This window comes from Bos indicus, chromosome 2, assembly GCF_029378745.1.
Source record: "Bos indicus isolate NIAB-ARS_2022 breed Sahiwal x Tharparkar chromosome 2, NIAB-ARS_B.indTharparkar_mat_pri_1.0, whole genome shotgun sequence".
Lineage (NCBI taxonomy): Eukaryota > Metazoa > Chordata > Mammalia > Artiodactyla > Bovidae > Bos > Bos indicus.
Window position 1 is genome coordinate 18,192,766 of NC_091761.1, and position 23,396 is coordinate 18,216,161.

A 23,396-nucleotide genomic window follows, 5' to 3' on the forward strand; every position below is an offset into this window, starting at 1 on the left:
TTGTTTAAATCCTGGGTTTTATTTTTATTCCAGAAGCCAAAGCACCGAAAGAGGAGGCTGCCAAGCCAAAAGGTCCCATCAAAGGTAAGATTCATTTCCCTGTACCTGAGTTGTAAAACCTTTCACTCTTTGGAAACTTTACATTCAAGGGCAGTTTTCTGTTTAAGGGGGAACATTTCAAAATTTATATCAATCTTTATGATTTCTAATTGATTCTGCAAAAACTAGTATGTCTTTTGATACCACAATGAATACACCTCTAGTATTACTCAAGTGGATATTACATATGTAACATATACACTTTAGGATAATGAACCCTACAAGTTCCAAGTTTCATTCTCCATATACATGATATTTATACATGATAGATAAAATAATGAGACATTAATCTGGACATTATACATTTGGCTTTCAAACTTGAGAAAATGAGTGTTTATTACCCATGGATTCCTTTTGCCACCTCATTTTCTTTCTGAAAGAAAGCAGGATAAATTCAACTGACCTCTCAGTTGCCTCATCTTTAATTTTCCCCTCTTGTCTCATGGTCACTGGTTTTACCCAGCAGACAGCCAGGTATGCACTTTCTGACCCTTATGGAAATGCCAATTCAACTTTTGATTTTATTTTGAATTAGGTGTAGCCAAAAAGACTCCTTCACCAATAGAAGCTGAAAGGAAAAAGTTAAGACCAGGAAGTGGTGGAGAGAAGCCGCCTGACGAAGCCCCATTCACCTACCAGCTGAAGGCTGTGCCACTGAAGTTTGTGAAAGAAATCAAAGACATTGTCTTGACTGAAGCAGAGTCAGTTGGCTCTTCTGCAATCTTTGAGTGTTTAGTCTCCCCGTCCACTGCAGTTACAAGCTGGATGAAAGATGGTAGCAATATCCGTGAGAGCCCAAAGCACAGATTCATCGCTGATGGGAAAGACAGAAAGCTGCATATCATTGATGTTCAACTTTCTGATGCTGGCGAATACACCTGTGTTCTCCGTCTGGGAAATAAGGAGAAGACCTCCACGGCTAAACTGATTGTTGAAGGTAATTTCCAGTCTTCTGAATATGGCCCCCATGAAGTGTTAACACAGTAAACCTCCGTAGCAATTTTTATTGTCCCTTAAACAAAATTTATTCCCAAGTTTTATCTCAATGAAAATATTGTATGTATTGAAAAGTCTCTGCCACTTCTTAATATCACAATTCTCCATAGAACTTCCCGTGCGTTTTGTAAAAACGCTTGAAGAGGAAGTCACAGTGGTCAAAGGACAGCCACTGTACTTAAGCTGTGAGTTAAACAAAGAACGTGACGTGGTCTGGAGGAAGGATGGCAAGATTGTCGTGGAGAAACCCGGCAAAATTGTGCCCGGCGTCATCGGCTTGTTGCGGGCTCTGACCATCAATGATGCAGATGACTCCGACGCTGGGACATACACAGTGACTGTGGAAAATGCCAACAACCTGGAGTGCTCATCCTGCGTGAAAGTAGTAGGTCAGTACTTCGGTGGGAAATAAGTTCTACTTACTATTAAGAAAAGAGAAGCGAGATCTTCAATTTCCAGTATCAGAATATCAGCAGTCTTACACCTTACCTAACAGGGAGAATATCAAATCATAGCAGACTAATTATGTCCAGTTTTGAGAATTTTTTGCTATTTCTGAAATTTACTAAGGAAGTTTTTGTATTGCTTATTCAGATCATAATTATCTTTTCTGACCTCTTTTATCATACAGAAGTCATTAGAGACTGGCTGGTGAAACCCATACGAGATCAGCATGTGAAACCCAAAGGGACAGCTGTTTTCACCTGTGTTATAGCAAAAGATACTCCAAACATTAAGTGGTACAAAGGATATGATGAAATCCCCTGGGAACCAACTGATAAGACTGAGATAATAAGAGATGGAAATCATATACACCTCAAAGTTAAAAATGCTATGCCAGAAGATATTGATGAATATGCAGTGGAAATTGAAGGGAAAAGATACCCTGCAAAGCTGACACTTGGAGGTATAAAAATCTTACCATCTATTCTTAAGTTTTGTATGTGCCCAAGGCAAAATAACATACACAGGTACACTCACAAAAGTGTCATTAGATTGTTTAACGCCTGATGGTTTTTCATCCTTTACCAATACAGAACGTGAAGTTGAATTGCTTAAGCCAATAGAGGATGTTACCATTTATGAGAAAGAAAGTGCAAGCTTTGATGCAGAAATCTCAGAAGTAGACGTTCCTGGACAATGGAAACTGAAGGGAGAACTTCTAAGACCCTCACCTGTGAGTAATTTCTTCTTTTAAGTTGTTAATCATATACACAAATGAACCTGTCTACAAAATAGAAACAGTCTCACAGACATAGAAAAGAGACTAGTGGTTGTCAAGGGAGAGAGGGGGTGTGGGAGTTTAGGGTTAGCAGACACAAACTATTATGTATAAAATGAGTAAACCACAGATCCTACAATGTAGCACAGGGGACTATATTCAGCATCCTGTGATAAACACTACATTGTAAGTCAACTATACATCAATAAAAAATATTCTATATGACTACATTCTATAACTGATTCTGACACTCGGATTTGGTTCAGTAATGATGGAACTATTTCTGGCTTCTAAAGTCTCAAAGAGGGGAAGAAATTTGATGCACTATTTGTAGACAGCTCAGCAATTTTTTAAAAATGTTTATGACAATGTACTTTATTTTCATTAGTAGTATTACAGTTATTTTATGGCTCTATAGACATCTGTATCTGAAACAATCTATCCCATTCAAATGCTAACTAAAACTATCCTTTTTCAGACATGTGAGATCAAGGCAGAAGATGGAAAACGCTTCTTGACTTTGCATAACGTCAAACTGGACCAAGCTGGTGAAGTTCTTTACCAGGCGCTGAATGCAGTCACGACTGCCATTCTGACAGTGAAAGGTATGGGCCTTTGGAACTCATGGAGTGGGCTCAACTTCATCTGACAGCCCCCTGCATTCTGAAAAGCCTCATTCTTAACGTTTGCCTTCCAGAAATCGAACTTGACTTTGCTGTGCCCCTGAAGGATGTCACAGTCCCAGAAAAGCGACAGGCTCGATTTGAATGTGTCCTCACTCGAGAGGCAAATGTTATATGGTCTAAAGGACCTGATATAATCAAGTCATCGGACAAGTTTGATATCATTACTGATGGAAAGAAACACATTCTTGTCATCAATAATTCTCAGTTTGATGACGAAGGAGTCTATACTGCTGAAGTGGAGGGCAAGAAGACCTCAGCACGATTATTTGTTACAGGTAAGAGCTGGTGAGCTCTGACTCTAACATCCTATAGTTAGGCACATGAATATCTGACTTTACATACAGAACATCAGGAAAAAAAAAAAAAAAAAAAGGAACACCAGGTTTTAATAGCTGTAAGTGACCATCAGCCCCACAACTTTATTTTCACATTGCCATCAAAACAAGCCCCTTAATTTTTTTTTAATGGAGGATAGATCCTTTTGAAAAGGTGACTCAATAAATGCTATGTGGAGGAGGGAGGAGGGTTCGGGATGGGGAACACATGTATACCTGTGGCGGATTCATTTTGATATTTGGCAAAACTAATACAATTATGTAAAGTTTAAAAATAAAATAAAATTAGAAAAAAAAAAAAAAAGAAAGATTCTTTTTGCCAGGGAAAGTGGAATATTTCTGAAAGTAAATTGTATTTCTGAGCATATTACCTTGTATTGCAGGTATAAGACTGAAATTCATATCACCTCTTGAAGATCAGACAGTGAAAGAAGGTGAAACAGCGACTTTTGTCTGTGAACTTTCTCATGAAAAAATGCATGTGGTCTGGTTCAAAAATGATGCCAAACTCCACACGAGCAGGACTGTACTCATCTCCTCGGAGGGCAAGACTCACAAGCTGGAAATGAGAGAAGTGACAATGGATGATATATCCCAGATCAAAGCCCAGGTTAAGGACCTCAGCTCCACAGCAAACCTGAAGGTCATAGGTAAATCTGACCAGCTATAACCAGAGAGCTGACTTTTGGATGGTGGGAGTGGGTAACAGTTAACATTTTGCAATGTGTAACCCTTTAATTTCACTTTGACGTTCTCTGATCATCTGCCAAATGTCCCTTACAGAGGCTGACCCCTACTTCACTGTGAAATTGCATGACAAGACAGGAGTCGAGAAGGACGAGATTGTTCTCAGGTGTGAAGTGAGCAAAGACGTGCCGGTGAAATGGTTCAAAGATGGGGAAGAGCTCCTACCTTCACCCAAACACTCCATCAAGGCAGATGGCCTGCGCCGCATCTTAAAAATCAAAAAGGCAGATCTGAAGGACAAAGGCGAATACGTGTGTGACTGTGGCACAGACACGACAAAAGCAAACGTCACTGTTGAGGGTGAGTTACACATAATTTCTAAAGGTACCCCATCTGAATCTGCGATTGCTTTGTTCAGTCATTCTTACAAAACTCTGTATAAATTTCAGCCCGACTAATAAAAGTGGAAAAGCCTCTGTATGGAGTAGAAGTGTTTGTGGGTGAAACAGCTCGCTTTGAAATCGAACTTTCTGAACCAGATGTCCATGGACAGTGGAAGCTAAAAGGAGAGCCTTTAACTGCTTCCCCTGTAAGTCGCAATGATCTGATCACATAGGTGGGGGTGGGGCGCTTGCTTGCTCAGTGGTGAAAGATGGGTACATTTCTGGTACAAAATCTCTTGATTATTTGTAGGAATAACCAGTTATGAAAATGATGTTTTTCTTTCTCTTTCCTCCTCACCTCACTCCAAACAGGACTGTGAGATCATTGAAGATGGGAAGAAGCATATTCTGGTCCTTTATAACTGCCGGCTGGACATGACAGGCAAGGTCTCCTTCCAAGCTGCCAATGCTAAATCCGCAGCCAATCTGAAAGTGAAAGGTACGTTCTGCTTGCCAGCCACCCTTTTGTATTTTCTTTGCAAGGCTTCCTTTTGAGACCCAGAACTGATGACTGGAAGCATATTCTGGCTTCATCCACACCCTTTTCTTTTTTTCAGAATTGCCACTTATCTTCATCACACCTCTCAGTGACGTTAAAGTCTTTGAGAAAGATGAAGCTAAGTTTGAATGTGAAGTATCCAGGGAGCCCAAAACATACCGTTGGCTGAAAGGAACCCAGGAAATCACAGGTGATGACAGAATTGAGCTTATCAAAGATGGTACTAAGCATTCACTGGTGATCAAATCTGCCGCTTTTGAAGATGAAGCAAAATACATATTTGAAGCTGAAGATCAGCATACAAGTGGCAAACTGATCATTGAAGGTAAGCATTCTTATCAAATAGGTTACCTTTAAACGCTTTTATTTTTATTCTTGCTTTTATATATCTTCCTTTAAGGATTGGAATTAGTAAATTGTTGTTTTTTCCTGATAGGAATCCGACTTAAATTCCTCACCCCACTCAAGGATGTAACAGCCAAAGAGAGGGAAAGTGCTGTGTTTACCGTGGAGCTGTCCCATGATAACATCCGTGTTCGCTGGTTCAAGAATGACCAGCGCCTGCACACCAGCAAGTTCGTCTCAATGGATGATGAAGGGAAGACCCATTCCATCACATTCAGAAACCTCTCTATTGACGATACCTCTCAAATTAAAGTGGAAGCTATGGGGTTAAGTTCAGAAGCCAAACTCACTGTGCTTGGTAGGTGCTTTTTTTAAAATTTAATTTTATTGTATTCATCAGAAATGTATGTAGTATCTACTGTGTAAAATCTTTCAAGTGTTAAATTGCATGAAAGCAATGCCTGCCCTTAAGAAATGACCACATACATTATTAGGCTTGTGTCTGAAATATTTTTACCTAAAACTATGAGGATTTTAAAGGAATAAAGACTCAGGCTCACAAAATAGCCAGTTTAAATCAGAATTAAAACTCAATTAATTATGGAGCCTTGTCATATTTAAAATTAGGAATATAAATACTTCCTCTCTCTTCACTTTATCAAAATTATTTCAGAACAATGTTTCTCAAGTCCCTAAGAAACACAGAACTTACGTCAATAAAGCTCATTGTTTTTCCTGGGCTGCTAGTCTCAGGCAGATTATATACGAAGTCTAACATGTATAATGACTATTAAAGGCAAACTATTAATTGATAGAAGAAAAACTAATAATGTGAACTGGAAAGCTTACAGGTAAACTAGTCATAAGAGATTTGCTAAGAAATTTAAAATTTAGCTGAATGATGGAGAAACATATAATCATTTGAAGCTAAATTTCATTGTGTCTTTCATACTACTGTTAATGAAATACTTCAAAATATAATATAGATTCAGTTCAGTTCAGTCGCTCAGTCGTGTCCAGCTCTTTGCGACCCCATGAATCACAGCACACCAGGCCTCCCTGTCCATCACCAACTCCCAGAGTTTACTCAGACTCACGAGATCTTGATAAATCCCAGGCATCAATTCCTTTTCTAACTTTTAGAGAACTTTTGAACATACATGTTAAGTGAGTGGAAGCATGGTACATTTTCTAAATACACCCAGACTTCTGTGAGCTGCCCCTTAAACTTCCCAAGAGATTTTTATCTCCTTAGGCGGTTAATGAATTTTTTTCAATTATACTTTACTTGCAGAGGGAGATCCATACTTTACAGGAAAGCTTCAAGATTACACTGGTGTAGAGAAAGAAGAAGTGATTCTACAGTGTGAAATTAGCAAAGCGGATGCACCAGTGAAATGGTTTAAAGATGGACAGGAAATAAAGCCATCTAAAAATGCTGTTATTAAGGCAGATGGCAAAAAGCGCATGCTAATCCTAAAGAAACCCTTGAAATCAGATATTGGACAGTACACCTGTGACTGTGGGACAGATAAGACCTCAGGAAAGCTTAACATTGAGGGTAAGGAAATTTCCACAAGCTTTACTCTTGAAGCTGTTGGAGTTATTTCTGCCAGAGGCTAATGACACATGCTGACCCTGCACTTTTCTAGATCGGGAAATTAAACTGGTGCGGCCCTTGTACAGCGTGGAGGTGATGGAGACCGAGACAGCCCGCTTTGAAACCGAAATCTCGGAAGATGATATCCACGCCAACTGGAAACTCAAGGGAGAGGCCCTGCTCCAAACACCTGTAAGGCTATTTCTGAACTTGTCAATGCCCAGAGGAGCTGTGTGAAATAGGAAAAGGACAGGAGAAAAGTCAGAGTGCACACAAGGCATTTAAAACATGATATCAAGTTCATCAGAACTCAAGCCAATGAGAGCTATTAGGGTCTATGAATGGGCTCAGATAGGCACACTTGCGTTATTTTTGATCCAGCATTGGTACAAGGTTCTAGATATTCTGTAAATGCTGCTAGTTGGTGTAGAATGAAGCAGATAAAATAAGTATTGCCATCATGAATAATATTTGTTAGCTTTCTCTCACAAAATAGTCACCTCAAGAGTTTTCCTCGTAAATTCCTTTAATTAAGGTATTTTATCCTCAAACCAAAATACCAAAGATGACTTCCTATGGAATCTTTCCTCTTTTGACACAGGAATGTGAGATCAAGGAAGAAGGCAAAACACACTTCCTTATTTTGCACAATTGCCGCCTGGACCAGACTGGAGGGGTGGATTTCCAAGCTGCCAATGTTAAATCTAGTGCCCACCTCCGAGTAAAACGTAAGTATTATGTCTTTCTGCTGAAAGTGAATCGTATACTCCTACAGCAACTGGATGTGAGTGAAATTAGTTAGATTTATTTAGTTAATTAGAAAACATTATTAAAGTATAGAAACTAGCTTTCTGGTATTTACTTCTTTGTCATCCTCGTATACCTGTGGTTCAAATTCTAAAGTTTGGAAATTTCATCAACCATTCTGTTTGAACCAAAGAAAATTAAGTCTCACACTCCCCCACTCCCTAATTCTTTCAAAGTAGAATATTCATAGAAAAAAGAGTCTAACTCAGAACTCTTAAAGACCCTTAAAGAAAATTTTCAAGTGGCTGTACAACTTTCACACAAAAAAGAAAAACTCTGCTGTGTGGGCATTTCAGACTCAGGAAGGGAGGCGGGAAGCATCAGGCTAACAGTTTTGGAAGGTGCAGAAGTGTTTATGGATTGGACAGGCTGTGTGATTGAGGGGCCCTTGTCCTCTCCCAATCAGAGTCTTAGTTATTTTGGAAGTCACATACCTTATGTAGCAAGAGGAACTCGATGCCTGGCAGAACAACAGATGCAGCACAAACTTCTCGCTGACCTTGCAAATCAGAACGAAAGGGCCCCTGCAGATAGACACCCACTCCCTGGCCACCTGCTCTCCCCTTCTCAGCACCAAGGGGCCATGTTCACATGGGAGTGAGAACAGCGGGCAGTCCTGTGGCTCTTTCCTCCTCGGAGAAAGCATGAAGATCAATAACTAAATCTGTATTTATCCTTTCGGAATTACAAAATGAGTCACCGGGAGCTGTTTCCTTCCCCTCGCACAGCCCGCGTCATTGGTCTCCTGAGGCCTCTGAAGGATGTCACGGTGACCGCGGGGGAGACCGCCACTTTCGACTGTGAGCTGTCCTACGAGGACATCCCAGTGGAATGGTACCTCAGAGGGAAGAAACTGGAGCCCAGTGACAAGGTCAGAGGCAGATGGGTGGTGGCCTTGCCTGCACTTCTTTCTCCCTCGGTTCTTTCATCTTGACATGCGTGCTCTTGTTCTGCACTTTCTTTCTGTTCCCTTGCCTCCCCTTCCCTTTCTTTTCCCTACTCAAGCATGATTTCTGTTGATGTTGTAAAGTGGGTTCTTCTCATTTTTGTCGGGTTTAACCTGATGATATTTCTATTGAAATGGAAATTAAATTTTAAGTATGATCAAGTTTTAGGTTTTTGCAGAAAAGGCAAACATTAATTAATGATCAATGATAGTTTAATTCATTGAAGACAGGAGGGATCAAAAAGGCTTTCTGATTTGCTGTGCAGTACAAGGGTACAGATTAGGTTTCATGGAGAATTCTCTCCATGCTATTTCGTGTTCTGCATATAAGGGGATTAAGAGGAGAGGATGGAAATTCCATTTCAGGCAGTTGATCAAGTAGTTGAGATAACTTCTGGGTGGATCTGCTCTTCAAGCATTTCTCCAAAGCTATTTTTAACCCTCAAGTGCTTTGAGCTGTGCAAATTCTGGAATGCAAATGGACTATTTAAAATGCACCCGATGGTGGTGGCAAGAAAGAAGGACTCTGTGATTAGCCACACGTATGAACAAATATACTTTAAGAAGTTTTAGGAGGTAACTAGCTTGTGGTGGGTATTGAGTATCGAGCTCAATATCCAAATTGAACTATGTATTTTGCTCCCTAAGACAACATGTGTTTAAATTATCTTGATAACTCACCATTACTTTTGAATTCTTGAAATAAAATATATAGAAAACATCCAATGTGTGTTGGAAATAAGCACAGGCCATTATGTCCCTTTTTTTTCCAGTATTTTTAGAAATAGTATCAAATGTGGCATCAAGTCTTCAATATAAATCAAACTGTTAAGAATTATAGGAATATAATTTAAAAGGGATTCAGTTTAATTAAGAGCCATAAAGTTGATTAAAGTATTAGAAGGAAAATGCCTTTGGACAACTATTCTTGAACAAAAATAGTAGTATTTTAACAAAGGAATTGAAGGGTAATCAGTTAACATTTATCTGGGAAACAAAATCTGCCTGCTATACAGACAGTAATGACCAGTTAATCTCCTTTGTTACCAAGGATAGAAAACAGTCATACATTCAATTTGCAGCAAGAGAATTAAGTTAAATGAGGAAACTGTCCTCACTGTGAGGTCTTCAATATATACTGAACTGGGTGATGAAGGCATCTCCACCTTCAAGTTTGCTTTTTCAAAATACACATTTGTCCAGTTAAGTGTGGTTTAATTGTTTCATGTCTAAAGGCAGAACATTGGTTGATTTTTCAAGATCCTTTCATGTTTTGAATAAAGGAACACAAGAGAAAGTGTTAGTCGCTTCAGTTGTGTCCAACTCTTTGAAACCCCATGAACTGTAGTCAGCCAGGCTCCTCTGTCCATAGAATAGTCCAGGCAAGAATACCAGACTGAGTAGCCATTCCCTTCTCCAGGGGATCTTTGACCCAGGGATTAAAACCTAGTCTCCTGCACTGCAGGCGGATTCTTTACTGTCTGAGCCACAAGGGAAGTCCCAAAGGAACATTGCTTAAGGACAAATGATATTACTCTTTTGCTACTACATATCTTTAGCTCAAATTAAGAGCTTTTAATTAAAAGATTAGTCTTATTAGTTCTAATGTAAAACTAGACCATTTTATTTTGAAAAATTTTTGGAGTATAGTTCATTTACAATGTTGTGTTAGTTTCAGGTGTACACATGATAAAACCATGTGTCAACAAATAAGATACATCTGTTGGTAGATTAGAACGGGAGATACTTTTAAAAATAGCCCTAAATCACAGCCAAATTTTTAAATGCACAATTTATACTGAAACATCATCACAAAAACAATCTTTGTCCCATTCAAGCACCATGTCCTTGAATAAGTAGCTGTGTCTCTAGAACATATCTTAATTTCTTTTTCCTACTTATTTTCCCTTATTTTGTTTTGGCTTTCCCAATTATTAAGGTAGTTATTTTAATAGCCCAGCTCTTCATTAAGGAAAAACCTTCATATGAAACCTTATTCCTGACTCTTTTCTTTATACCACCATAATAAACAGTTCTACTGATAAAAATGTTTACATTATTCTTAACTGTAAGTGAACTCTTAAGCAAAATCAATCTCTATGACAGGGCACAATGTCTTGAGGAATTTGGGATAGTTGAACTAGAAGAACCGCCAGTTGTCTTATAATTTACTGTCAAGATAGCTCTGTCTATAGCCTGATAATCAGTTGGCACAAGCCAGTTATGGGACCTAATTGCAGCCCATATCAAGCCAGTGTATTTTTTTTGACAATTCATTTTCCTACAGGTGATACCCCTTCAAACCACCTAAGGTTGCATTTACAACAATAATATAAATCAGATATTAACGGTAGTGGCAGCATTTGTCTTCATACTCTAAGATCGCAGTAGTCTCCTGCTTTCACTAGTTCTGAAGTCTCTTTATCCGTTTGTGCTCTGTGAACAATCATAGCTCTGTCTGATACCTGCTTTTCCCAGTCATAGGTGCAAATACATGACTTTGATATATGAAATGAAGAGCCAACATCTTCATTTGTGTTTTCTAACAAAATTAAAAGACTGTACAAATTATTTTACTTATGTTTAATTGCTAATTTAATCACATTTGGTTTGCAAATAATTGCTAATTTAATCACATTTGGTTTGCAAAATAGTTGCTAAATAAATGGGAAGAATTCTAGTTCATTGCAAGGCAAACACCTTGCATTTAGAACATAAGGTTTACTTTCAGCTAACTATATGTGATCATTTTTCTCCCTTCCTTTCATGATTTAGCTATTATAAGTTCTTCCTTTATATATGTAAACCCAGTAGTAAAATGGAGTCAAATATATATGTATACATATAAATACTTACACACATATAAATTCGCCAAGGCATTTCAACATAGAAGTCCTCCCTGTAATTATATAAAGGTAACTGCAAACTATACAAACCTAAAATGTCCTCAAAAGATTCCAAACTATTGGTTTAAATTATTTTCAAATACATATATGCTATACAAATTACTATAAAGCATTTTGGAAAGCACTATTTCAGACTCTTTACCTGAATGAACTAAATGTACCTACATATATGTGTGTGTGTGTGTGTGTGTGTGTATAGAGAGAGACAGAGGAATGTTATTTCATATATTCTTTTTTATTCCAGTTTTATTGATATATAATTGACATACAGCACTGTATAAGTTTAAAATGTACAGCATAATAATTTGGCTTATGTGTATCATGAAATGATTACCACAATGTTTTGTGAGCACTCATCTCATATTAAAGATAAAGCAAAAAATTTTGTCCTGTGGTTAAGAACTCTTAGGATTTACCTTCTTAACAACCTTCATATATAACATACAGCAATGTTAATTATATCTGTTATGTTGTAGTACATTACATCCCTAGTACTTATTTATCTTTAACAAGAATTTTCTACCTTTTGATCAGTTCATCCAATTAGCCTCTCCCCACCACCCCACCCAGCTAAACAAAGATCTGATCTCTTCTTCTATGAGTTTGTTGGGTTTTTTTGTTTTTGTTTTTGAACTATAATTGACCTATAACACTATATTAATTCCTGATACACAACATAGTGATTCTTATTTCTGTAGATTTCAAAATGATCACTGTGATAAATCTAGTTACCATTCATATATCCTTAAACTGAACTTTTTTTTTTCCCCAAAAAAAACTAGGTGGTTATGCGTTCAGAAGGAAGAGTTCATACACTTACTTTGAGGGATGTAAAATTAGAAGATGCTGGAGAAGTCCAACTAGTAGCAAAAGATTTCAAAACGCAAGCCAAACTCTTTGTAAAAGGTAATAATCACACAGCTTATTTGTTTAAAAACATGTATAATACAGAGTTTCATAAATAATGCCAACTCTTAACTATCTGTATATGATAAGTACCACCTGGTGGTCAGACAGTAAAGTGTCTGCCTGCAATGTGGGAGACTTGGGTTCAATCCCGAGGAGGAAATGGCAACCCACTCCAGTACTCTTGCCTGGAAAATTCCATGGACGGAGGAGCCTGGGAGGCTTACATACAATCCATGGGGTCACAAAGAGTCAGACATGACTGAGTGACTTCACTTCACTTTACTTCACAGATCTCTCAAATCCACCGAATATCAGAAAGGCTAATTTTACTTTTTGGCCTAACAAAATTAGACCAAAGTTTAACTTAAAAAAAAAAAAAAAAAAAAGCCAAACTTGGCTAGAATAGGTTTCACTGCCTTTTTCCATCCCACTGTTTTTATTGCATTCAGTAAACAGTTGGAGGAAATCTCATTATCAATGGGTACCTATCACTCTCTTAACCAAGAGTTGGCTATTATTTCCTTGTTGTTTCATATTCTTTGCTTTTCCTCTGTATATAAAAATAATGATGAAACATCATTATTAGAGGAAAACATCCAGGTGGAATCAAAACTTACAAATGAAACTTAAAAACAGAAAAGCCCTCGAGATACAAGAGGAGAATTGAGGAGGTGCTGAAACTCTTGGAGAAGTTTGGCTAATTAGTATGATTCTTTCAGAACCCCCAGTTGAATTCACTAAGCCTCTTGAGGACCAGACGGTCGAAGAGGAAGCCACAGCGGTATTGGAGTGTGAAGTATCCCGAGAAAATGCTAAGGTGAAATGGTTCAAAAACGGGACAGAAATTCTCAAAAGCAAGAAGTATGAGATTGTTGCCGATGGTAGAGTCAGAAAACTTATTATACACGGCTGTACCCCAGAGGATATTAAGACATACACTTGTGACGCTAAGGATTTTAAGACTTCTTGTAACCTGAATGTCGTGCGTAAGTATTCTTCTTACACAGGACTTTTCACTTGTAACTCTTTGATAAGAACAACAAAACCACTTTTTGCATGCCCTTCTTGGCCTAACTGCATTTCTTGGAGACTTACATTATTGGTACTAATGTAACATGATCTTTTATGTGTTTAAAAAAAGAACTGTCCTTCTGCTATATCTGGTCTGAGAAAGGCAGAGTGATCACTTTTTGCTATGCTTCTCACTGAGTAATGAGCAGATGTGCTCTTTGCCTATGTGGAGTAAGCCTACTGCAGGAATATCCCAATACAGATAAGGACAATTTAAACTTAAAAAGACAAGAAGGGAGTCAGAAAAAAAAAAAAAAAAAAGGAAAGGAAATGAAAACAAGTTCCACTTGGAAGGAAAATGAATTCTCAGGTGTGAGAAACCACTAGAAAATGAGCTTGAAACTTCAGTTTGAAAAGGAGCACCCCAGAGGTCTGCTGTAGTGTGATAAAACCCATTCACATAAAGCTGTCTCTGAGAAGAAGAACGGAAAAGAAGATGGAGTGGAGCCTGGATTGAGCCCTATAAGTGAAGAGAGCACTAATGGTTTTTACCCTTATTTCTTTCTCTGGTGGAAAATATAACATCTTTTTTCAAAATGCCACATGCTGGCTCATTTTTTTCATTCATTCATTGGTCGAGCGGTAACTTTTTTAGACTGTCTTTATTTTTGTGTAGTATTTGCTATTTACTCACCTTAAGATATGTGGGCACCCCCCACACACACCCCTACCATGCCTAATCCATCAAGCTTACTTTCTGCACTCTGCAAACTAGGGTAGTCCCTGCCCTAGCATGGAAAACAGTTTTATTTTTAAAGAATCAAGCCCATTTTTTAATTCTTGTGTGGAATTAGAAAACAATACACTTGCTGTTTGGTTTAGTTGCTTCCCATCTGTTAACAGCTCGTAATGGCTTTGATTGTGCTTCCGTGCATCTTAGTCAGTTTCATTCTTTCCACATTGTGGTTGCTCTACTTTCACTTAAGACAGAATAGCTTCTTGGGTCACCTTCTTCTCTGTCCTCTACTTTGTCTCCACTCCAAGAAGGCTCAGCTACAATGAGCATATCTTCAAGCCTATTAGCCAGCACTTGTGTCCCAGAATCTCACTGATCAAGAAAGGTCATCTTGGGAAGGACTCACAAAGAGCCCTGGAAAAAGGAAGGACATGTTGGCAGCTCTTCAATCCTATAAATCCACCAACTTAATTCTGGAGATAAATAAAACTATAAATAAATAAATATATATATATAAAAGAATCACCCCCTCCCACTCAAAGCTTGTTGCTTAGTTGCACTAATGAACTTTATGCCTTATATTTGACTTATTTGAAGCTGACACACCAAAAAAGCAACGTATATGATTTCAATTGCAGACTTATGCCTCTTAGCTATAGACAAGATTGGCCATAGCTCTCCAAGCTGTACTACAATTGAATTCTTCTAATTTCTCAAAGATTATTCTGCCTGCCTTAAATAAGATAATGATTCTTTGCTACTGGTATTTTCTTTGACAATATCAACTTTCAACTCTGGAGAAGTATCAATGAAGATTTTTCCTTCCAGCTATCATTCAGAAGAACTAAGCTGGTGATAGGAAGAATTAGTTGGGCATATAATATGCTACATAATTTTATAAAAACTACAGAGATGTGTAAAATGCAAAGCATCACAACTGAATGGCAGCTCCAAGTGACTTGCAAATCAGTGGTAGCCTAATATGAAAAAGCCTGCAAAAGACTCACTTTTTCTTAATATGCACTATAGTAATGTCAGAATGAATTTCTAGAAACCTCATTTTGAATTCTGACCTTCTCTTACAGCTCCTCATGTGGAATTCTTAAGACCACTCACTGACCTTCGAGTTAAAGAAAAAGAAATGGCCCGATTTGAGTGTGAAATTTCCCGAGAAAACGCCAAGGTCTGTGATTATGTGGTTGCTAACTTGTGTTCGCCAGTAAATTTGTTTACTTTTGGTCAGCCAAAATGAGAAGAAAAAAAAAAGTGAACCAAACCTATCTCTAATCATTTTACTTTTAGATTAATGGTTTTTTCTCTCGTATGACAAACATACTTGATTTAATTGTTCTCTTAGTAGTATTCACTTGCTATTACTTAAAAAACGCTGGATTTACAATCAGGGCATTTAGATATAATTAATTTGAACCATAGGAGAGAGATTTTTCTTAAGTTAAAAACAATCAAATATCAGCAATGTCCTATCTCTCAACTAAATACTCCTGGTAGCCATTAACTACCATGCTATGCTATGCTATGCTAAGTCGCTTCAGTCGTGTCCGACTCTGTGCGACCCCAGAGACAGCAGCCCACCAGGCTCCCCCGTCCCTGGGATTCTCCAGGCAAGAACACTGGAGTGGCTTGCCATTTCCTTCTCCAGTGCATGAAAGGGAAAAGGGAAAGTGAAGTCGCTCAGTCGTGTCCGACTCCTAGCGATCCCATGGACTACAGCCTACCAGGCTCTTCCATCCATGGGATTTTCCAGGCAAGAGTACTGGAGTGGGGTGCCATTGCCTTCTCTGTTAACTACCATAGGAGAGTCAACTTTAAGTCTCAGTTTACACATTTGGAAAACAAAGGAGTTGGTCTGCATGAAATCCAAAGCCGTCTATGACTCCACACTTATATGATCCCATTATTTTTAATACCTGATAGCAGTGTCACAGCTGTTCACATAATTGTGAAGTTTGTTCTTGTTTTGGGGGGTTTGGTTATATTTATCACTTTAGTTCATCTTAATAATATAAAGTCTTACTGACTGCTTTTAGAAGAGCTTAGGATCATAGTTCCTCTCAAGGACATACATGTGAAGGAATAAGAAAACTGATAAAGGTATTTGTTTATCTTAAATAAAGGTTCATTGGTTTAAAGATGGTGCTGAAATTAAAAAGGGCAAAAAATACGACATCATATCTAAGGGAGCAGTCCGCATTCTTGTTATCAACAAATGTCTACTGGATGATGAAGCAGAATATTCCTGTGAAGTACGGACAGCAAGAACTTCTGGCATGCTGACAGTTCTGGGTAAGAGTGAAGCCTTTCTCTGCAGAAGTATATGTGTTGGGGGAAAAAAACTCCAGTTTAATTCATTTTTTAAAAAATTCTTCTTGCAGAAGAAGAAGCTGTCTTTACAAAAAATCTTGCCAACATTGAGGTTAGTGAAACAGACACTGTAAAACTGGTTTGTGAGGTCTCCAAGCCTGGAGCAGAAGTGACTTGGTACAAAGGGGATGAAGAGATCATTGAAACAGGAAGATACGAAATACTTACTGATGGACGAAAGAGAATCCTGATCATTCAGAATGCTCACCTGGAAGATGCTGGCAACTATAACTGCCGACTCCCAAGTTCTCGAACTGATGGCAAAGTCAAAGTTCATGGTAAGAAAATTACAGTGAATGCTATTTTAAGAAAATCATGCTTGTTGCATTCAAGGTAGAAATGCTAAAGTTTTCAATATCTTGCAACTTTTTCTTTCCAGAACTTGCTGCTGAATTTATCTCAAAGCCTCAAAACCTTGAAATACTTGAAGGAGAAAAGGCTGAATTTGTCTGCTCTATATCAAAGGAAAACTTTGAAGTCCAGTGGAAGAGAGATGATAAGACTCTTGAATCTGGAGATAAATATGATGTCATTGCTGATGGCAAAAAGAGGGTTCTAGTTGTGAAAGACGCCACATTACAAGATATGGGCACTTATGTAGTCATGGTTGGGGCCGCCAGAGCAGCAGCTCACTTGACTGTAATTGGTAAGTGCGTTTGTGCTTCTTGAATTTACTTACATTTGCATCTACCACTTTGGTCCTTCATACTATAAAGTCTTGCTGATTGCTTTCAGAAAAACTCAGGATTATAGTTCCTCTGAAGGACACCCGTGTGAAGGAACAACAAGAAGTCGTCTTTAACTGTGAGGTCAACACCGAAGGTGCCAAAGCCAAATGGTTCAGAAATGACGAAGCCATATTTGATAGTTCAAAATACATTATTCTCCAAAAAGACCTGGTCTACACTCTCAGAATTAGAAACGCGCAATTAGATGATCAAGCCAACTATAATGTGTCTCTGACCAATCACAGAGGTGAAAATGTTAAGAGTGCAGCCAATCTAATAGTAGAAGGTAAGTCACTTATTTGACATCAGAGATTTTAAAAATCAGTTTCTATTATGAGAACAACTAAAATCCACATTCTTCTTCTCCTTTCCAACAGAGGAAGATCTTAGGATCATTGAGCCTCTTAAAGATATTGAAACAATGGAGAAGAAATCTGTCACATTCTGGTGTAAGGTGAACCGGCTCAACGTCACATTGAAATGGACCAAAAATGGAGAAGAAGTGGCTTTTGACAACCGTGTCTTATATAGAATTGACAAATATAAGCACTCTCTAATCATTAAAGATTGTGGCTTCCCAGATGAGGGTGAATATGTTGTCACTGCGGGACAAGATAAATCTGTTGCTGAGCTTCTCATCATAGAAGCCCCTACAGAATTTGTGGAACACCTTGAAGACCAGACAGTCACTGAGTTTGACGATGCCGTCTTCTCCTGCCAGCTTTCCAGAGAGAAAGCAAATGTAAAATGGTACAGAAATGGGAGAGAAATTAAAGAAGGCAAAAAGTATGTGAGAACATCTCAATCTCTTCTTGGCTATATACACATATACATGTTTGGCAATATAGTGGTCCTTATGAAAGCTAACCAATAATTCAATCTCTTCTTTTAGATACAAATTTGAAAAAGATGGCAGTATACATAGACTCATTATAAAAGACTGCAGGCTGGATGATGAATGTGAATATGCTTGTGGAGTAGACGACAGGAAGTCTCGAGCTAGACTTTTTGTGGAAGGTACCTATTAAATGAAAGGACGATGTTTAATATTAGCACCAGTCTTCAAATGTTGTTAACCCCAATACAAACATGTTTGTATTAATTTCATATTTTCTTTTCAGAAATCCCTGTTGAGATCATCAGACCTCCCCAAGACATCCTTGAAGCCCCTGGTGCTGATGTTGTCTTTTTAGCTGAGCTCAACAAAGATAAGGTGGAAGTCCAGTGGCTCAAAAACAACATGATTATCGTCCAGGGTGACAAACACCAGATGATGAGTGAAGGAAAGATACACAGGCTACAGATTTGCGACATCAAGCCCCGTGACCAGGGCGAATACAGGTTTATTGCCAAAGACAAAGAAGCCAGAGCTAAGCTTGAACTGGCAGGTAAGTCCCTTTCTTGTATCTTCAGATAGCCTTCTAAGACTACAGATACTGTGCTGGTTTCAGACTTCATAGTTGTGAGACCCTTTTATTCCTACTAAGCCCTGTCCACATGTTAACTATTCTTATTCCTCTTACCACCAAGACCCTTGCTCTTTACTTGCCAAAACCCAGCACAGTTCCTGGCATGTGGCAGCTGTTCATTAACTCCTAGAATTAACCTATTGCCCTGTGAGTCTCCCCAGCAAACCCAGGCCTAGAGCCAGCCCTATTCTTTTGTACTTTCCAAGTCCCTGTGGGGCCCCTTAGGTCTGTTCTTATTCTGACTCAGGCTTCTAAGACATCCCTGTAGGCTGACATTTTGAAAAAGCCATTAATACACCTCTTGTACATAACAACAAGTTTGTCTGATTTATCTTGAACTAAGTATGAGGTGCCTACTCTGTATAAAACAAAAAGCATGTTTTATGCACTACATTTAGGCCTGATATTATTAACAGCAAAGAATGGAGATTTTATGGTTTCATATCATCCTTAATCCTCTGTTCTTCAGAGTCTGATAATTTGTCAAGTAAGCTGTTGAGAATGCAAAGTCAGCTAGTGTTCTCTCCACTGTGAAGTTACTGTGATATGCTTCCAAGGTTATGTAACTAGTATTTGCTGACAAATGCATAGTAAAACAGCTAGGGCATCTCTGGGCTACAATAAAGCACTCCAGAACATTCACATGTGATTTTTCTCACTAGCTGCACCTAAAATCAAGACAGCTGACCAAGACCTGGTGGTTGATGTTGGCCAGCCTCTGACGATGGTGGTGCCCTACGATGCCTTCCCCAAAGCAGAAGCTGAGTGGTTTAAAGAAAATGAACCCCTGTCTTCAAAAACAGTTGATACCACAGCTGAACAAACTTCCTTCAGAATTTTAAAAGCCAAGAAAGAAGACAAAGGAAGGTATAAAGTTGTGCTTCAGAACAAACATGGAAAAGCAGAAGGATTCATCAATTTAAAAGTTATTGGTAAGCCCTTGAGTCACTTGGACTTTACTGGCAACGCACAACTAAAAATGTGATAATACACTAAAAAAAAATTGTATATGTGAATTTCAGATGTTCCCGGGCCAGTACGTAACTTAGAAGTGACAGAGACATTTGATGGTGAAGTGAGCCTTGCTTGGGAAGAACCACTAACTGATGGTGGAAGCAAAATCATAGGTTATGTTGTCGAAAGACGTGACATCAAGAGAAAGACGTGGGTTCTGGCCACTGACCGTGCAGACAGCTGTGAGTTTACTGTCACTGGTCTACAGAAAGGAGGAGTTGAGTACCTGTTCCGTGTGAGTGCAAGGAACAGAGTTGGCACTGGTGAACCAGTGGAGACTGACAGTCCTGTAGAAGCGAGGAGTAAATATGGTAAGAAGACTTTTTTAAGTCGATTATAAAGTAGCTCATCTCTGCTTTTATCCCTGAGATAACTGAAAGCCCATGTTTTCTTCTGTGATGAAATGCAGATGTTCCAGGCCCTCCTCTGAATGTAACGATCACTGATGTGAACAGATTTGGTGTCTCTCTGACATGGGAGCCACCCGAGTACGATGGAGGTGCTGAGATCACAAACTACGTCATTGAATTAAGGGACAAGACTTCTATCAGGTGGGAAACTGCCATGACAGTGAGAGCCGAAGACCTGTCCGCAACTGTCACTGATGTGGTGGAAGGACAAGAGTATAGCTTCCGGGTCAGGGCCCAAAACCGAATTGGAGTTGGAAAACCAAGTGCAGCCACACCTTTCATCAAAGTTGCTGATCCCATTGGTAAGTTCATCAAAAAAGGAGAAATAAGTACTCCACTAAATCAAGAAACTAAGCCTATCAATTAAAATAAAAGTTAATACAAAGCACATCAGAGAAATTTGAACAAAATTGTAGAAATGCAGACTGTGCCTGCTTTTATCCAGTAACTACGGGGATGATCGAAATGATGACTGCATTGTCTTAATAAATCTGTCACTGAACTAAATGGTGGGTTTCCCAGGTGGCACTAGTGGTAAAAGAATTAAATGGCATACTCCAATTCTTTCTTCCAATCCAGAGAGACCAAGTCCTCCTGTGAACCTAAATGCCTCAGATCAGACTCAGTCCTCAGTTCAGCTCACATGGGAACCTCCTCTGAAAGATGGAGGAAGCCCAATTTTGGGCTATATAATTGAACGATGTGAAGAAGGAAAAGACAATTGGATTCGTTGCAATAAGAAACTTGTCCCTGAACTGACTTACAAGGTAGGGCATGTGTATCTAACATAAATAGTTTATGATTGTGGACTTAAATGTATATATATTTTTTTACAATTATTGTTTCCTAATTTTAGGTTACTGGATTACAAAAAGGAAATAAGTATTTATATCGCGTATCTGCAGAAAATGAAGCTGGTGTTTCAGATCCATCTGAAATTCTTGGTCCTCTAACTGCTGATGATGCTGATGGTAAATGGATATTTCATTGTTAGATTTGGGAACAGCACGTAGCTTCTTTAGGGGTACTGGGATTTAAATATAGTACTGGAAAGTCATTAATTTTTCTCTTTGGTAGCTGAACCAACAATGGATTTGAGTGCATTTAAAGATGGTCTGGAAGTTATTGTGCCAAATCCCATCAAGATCCTGGTTCCAAGTACAGGCTATCCAAGGCCCACAGCTACCTGGTCTTTTGGAGATAAAGTACTAGAAGCAGGGGACCGGGTGAAAATGAAAACCCTGTCTGCCTACGCCGAGCTTGTCATCTCTCCAAGTGAACGTCCAGACAAGGGCATTTACACGCTGAAGTTAGAAAATCGTGCAAAGGCAATTTCTGGGGAGATTGATGTCAATGTAATTGGTAAGGAACTAACCTTTTATCATATAAGGTGATTTGACAGTACTAATATTGGTTCAAGCTATTAATGATTCTGACTGAATTTTTTTTCAGCTCGCCCAAGTGCACCCAGAGAACTGAAATTTGGTGATATAACCAAGGACTCAGTACATTTGACTTGGGAGCCACCAGAAGACGATGGAGGAAGTCCATTAACTGGATATGTTATTGAAAAGCGTGAAGTCAGCCGGAAAACATGGACTAAAGTAAGTTTTGAGCAGCAATGCACCAACTCCAGAAAAGAGAATGGGGGAAATCCTGAGATGCCTTGCAAAGTTAAATGTTTTTACCTTTACACTGCTGAAAAAGTACCTCAATCTTTTTTAAAATGTGTTGATGCTAATGCTTCCTGAGATAGTTCAACCAAGGTATGGTGTAATTGCCTCTTTCTATGAGCTTTACCAGATCTTTTTCAACTAGGTTTGTTAAAAAAAAAATAAAGCAAAACCTACTTATTTACTTAGTACCAGATTAGTATCCAGTATGTCCTTTTAAAAGGGCTATAAGCCATTCTAAGGACACTAAGTACTAAATTAACTCTCTGGTTGTCATACCTCTCACTCCACTAGATAACCTTAGTTGGCCTAACTGCCCTTTTCTCTCCCCAGTTTATACCATTACTTTCCTTTAACCTTGATTTATCATATTTCTACTGGCCAAGCTGGTAGAAAGAATCAACACCTTATTTGCCAACTTTTTAATACATATAAATTATGAAACAATTCCACCTTATATTAAGGGTCAGATATTATTTTGTATCTTTCTTTGCAACTTTTTCCTTAATATGAAATTAACACAGTCATCCTTAGCATTCAAAACTCTGCTCGTGAAAAAACCTTTTGACTTGGGCAGAGAGTTTTTGGAAAACAACTAATTAATTATATTGCTTTGTCCCAGGTTATAGACTCTGTGACTGACCTAGAATTCACAGTTCCTGATCTTCTTCAAGGAAAAGAATATTTATTTAAAGTCTGTGCTTGTAACAAGTGTGGCCCCGGAGAACCTGCATATGTTGATGAACCTGTAAATATGTCAGCTCCTGCAAGTGAGTACATCCTTGATAATTTCTTACCTAACCTCTTGTTACCTGTTTTTGTTTTTATTTTTCACTTATTTATTTTTTGGCCACACTTGTGTGGCTTATGGGATTGAACCTAGGTTATAGCAGTAAAAATGTGGAGTCCTAACCCCTGGACGACCAGGGAATTCACACTTGTTTTTGCTTTAGACCTGGAGTTGAAGTTATGAGGGAAAGACACAGGTTGGCAACAGAGAGATTTCATAGATGGTCTAAGACTGACCCTATCTCTTTAAAACGCTATAGCGGTACCTGACCCACCAGAGAATGTTAAGTGGAGAGATCGAACAGCCAAGAGCATCTTCCTAACATGGGACCCACCTAAGCACGATGGTGGTTCACGCATCAAAGGGTATATAGTTGAAAAATGTCCACGTGGTTCTGATCGATGGGTCGCCTGTGGAGAACCAGTGGCAGACACAAAGTAAGTGTTTAAATTATTTGACATAAGAGTAAATATTTACTCTTACTACATGAGCTTTATTTTGGAAAGTCTAAATGTTAAGTTTAGAACTTCTTTGGTGTGCCTAATTTGTTAAAAGTGCTGCTGAACTTACCCTTTAATCAAGATTTTTATTAATTAAAATACTGACGCAATCCAGAATTAAAGGATAGTATTATACCAGGGGTATTAATTTTGGAAATATTATGAATACTACATAATGGGACAGATGAAATGCCCTAAAGTAA

At 38.5% G+C, this 23,396-nt stretch overlaps 1 protein-coding gene and 1 long non-coding RNA gene across 51 annotated transcripts in view; one reads left to right on the top strand and one right to left on the bottom strand.

Annotated features, from left to right (window-relative positions):
• Window positions 1-23,396, top strand: part of TTN (titin) — a 276,354-nt gene that overhangs the window by 164,030 nt on the left and 88,928 nt on the right. For all 50 annotated transcript variants that reach the window (XM_070798610.1, XM_070798811.1, XM_070798618.1 and 47 more), the window contains 36 exons: window positions 34-84; window positions 635-1,036; window positions 1,206-1,484; window positions 1,727-2,002; window positions 2,133-2,272; window positions 2,796-2,922; window positions 3,015-3,278; window positions 3,722-3,988; window positions 4,122-4,385; window positions 4,475-4,614; window positions 4,781-4,907; window positions 5,026-5,292; window positions 5,404-5,670; window positions 6,607-6,873; window positions 6,965-7,104; window positions 7,514-7,640; window positions 8,448-8,590; window positions 12,354-12,477; window positions 13,200-13,466; window positions 15,313-15,410; window positions 16,363-16,531; window positions 16,621-16,887; window positions 16,989-17,255; window positions 17,345-17,623; window positions 17,715-18,123; window positions 18,230-18,354; window positions 18,459-18,725; window positions 19,469-19,738; window positions 19,829-20,131; window positions 20,230-20,532; window positions 20,810-20,997; window positions 21,087-21,201; window positions 21,308-21,592; window positions 21,683-21,834; window positions 22,526-22,673; window positions 22,953-23,130. In XM_070798610.1, the coding sequence (XP_070654711.1) occupies window positions 34-84; window positions 635-1,036; window positions 1,206-1,484; window positions 1,727-2,002; window positions 2,133-2,272; window positions 2,796-2,922; window positions 3,015-3,278; window positions 3,722-3,988; window positions 4,122-4,385; window positions 4,475-4,614; window positions 4,781-4,907; window positions 5,026-5,292; window positions 5,404-5,670; window positions 6,607-6,873; window positions 6,965-7,104; window positions 7,514-7,640; window positions 8,448-8,590; window positions 12,354-12,477; window positions 13,200-13,466; window positions 15,313-15,410; window positions 16,363-16,531; window positions 16,621-16,887; window positions 16,989-17,255; window positions 17,345-17,623; window positions 17,715-18,123; window positions 18,230-18,354; window positions 18,459-18,725; window positions 19,469-19,738; window positions 19,829-20,131; window positions 20,230-20,532; window positions 20,810-20,997; window positions 21,087-21,201; window positions 21,308-21,592; window positions 21,683-21,834; window positions 22,526-22,673; window positions 22,953-23,130 (7,762 nt within the window). The remainder of the gene's footprint in view (window positions 1-33; window positions 85-634; window positions 1,037-1,205; window positions 1,485-1,726; window positions 2,003-2,132; window positions 2,273-2,795; window positions 2,923-3,014; window positions 3,279-3,721; window positions 3,989-4,121; window positions 4,386-4,474; window positions 4,615-4,780; window positions 4,908-5,025; window positions 5,293-5,403; window positions 5,671-6,606; window positions 6,874-6,964; window positions 7,105-7,513; window positions 7,641-8,447; window positions 8,591-12,353; window positions 12,478-13,199; window positions 13,467-15,312; window positions 15,411-16,362; window positions 16,532-16,620; window positions 16,888-16,988; window positions 17,256-17,344; window positions 17,624-17,714; window positions 18,124-18,229; window positions 18,355-18,458; window positions 18,726-19,468; window positions 19,739-19,828; window positions 20,132-20,229; window positions 20,533-20,809; window positions 20,998-21,086; window positions 21,202-21,307; window positions 21,593-21,682; window positions 21,835-22,525; window positions 22,674-22,952; window positions 23,131-23,396) is intronic.
• The window catches only part of LOC139185806 (uncharacterized), a 59,279-nt gene continuing 35,883 nt past the window's right edge, over window positions 1-23,396 (bottom strand). Inside the window, exon 3 of the long non-coding RNA XR_011569328.1 lies at window positions 1-23,396. This exon is cut by the window's right edge and continues 34,964 nt beyond it. This is a non-coding gene — a long non-coding RNA (uncharacterized lncRNA).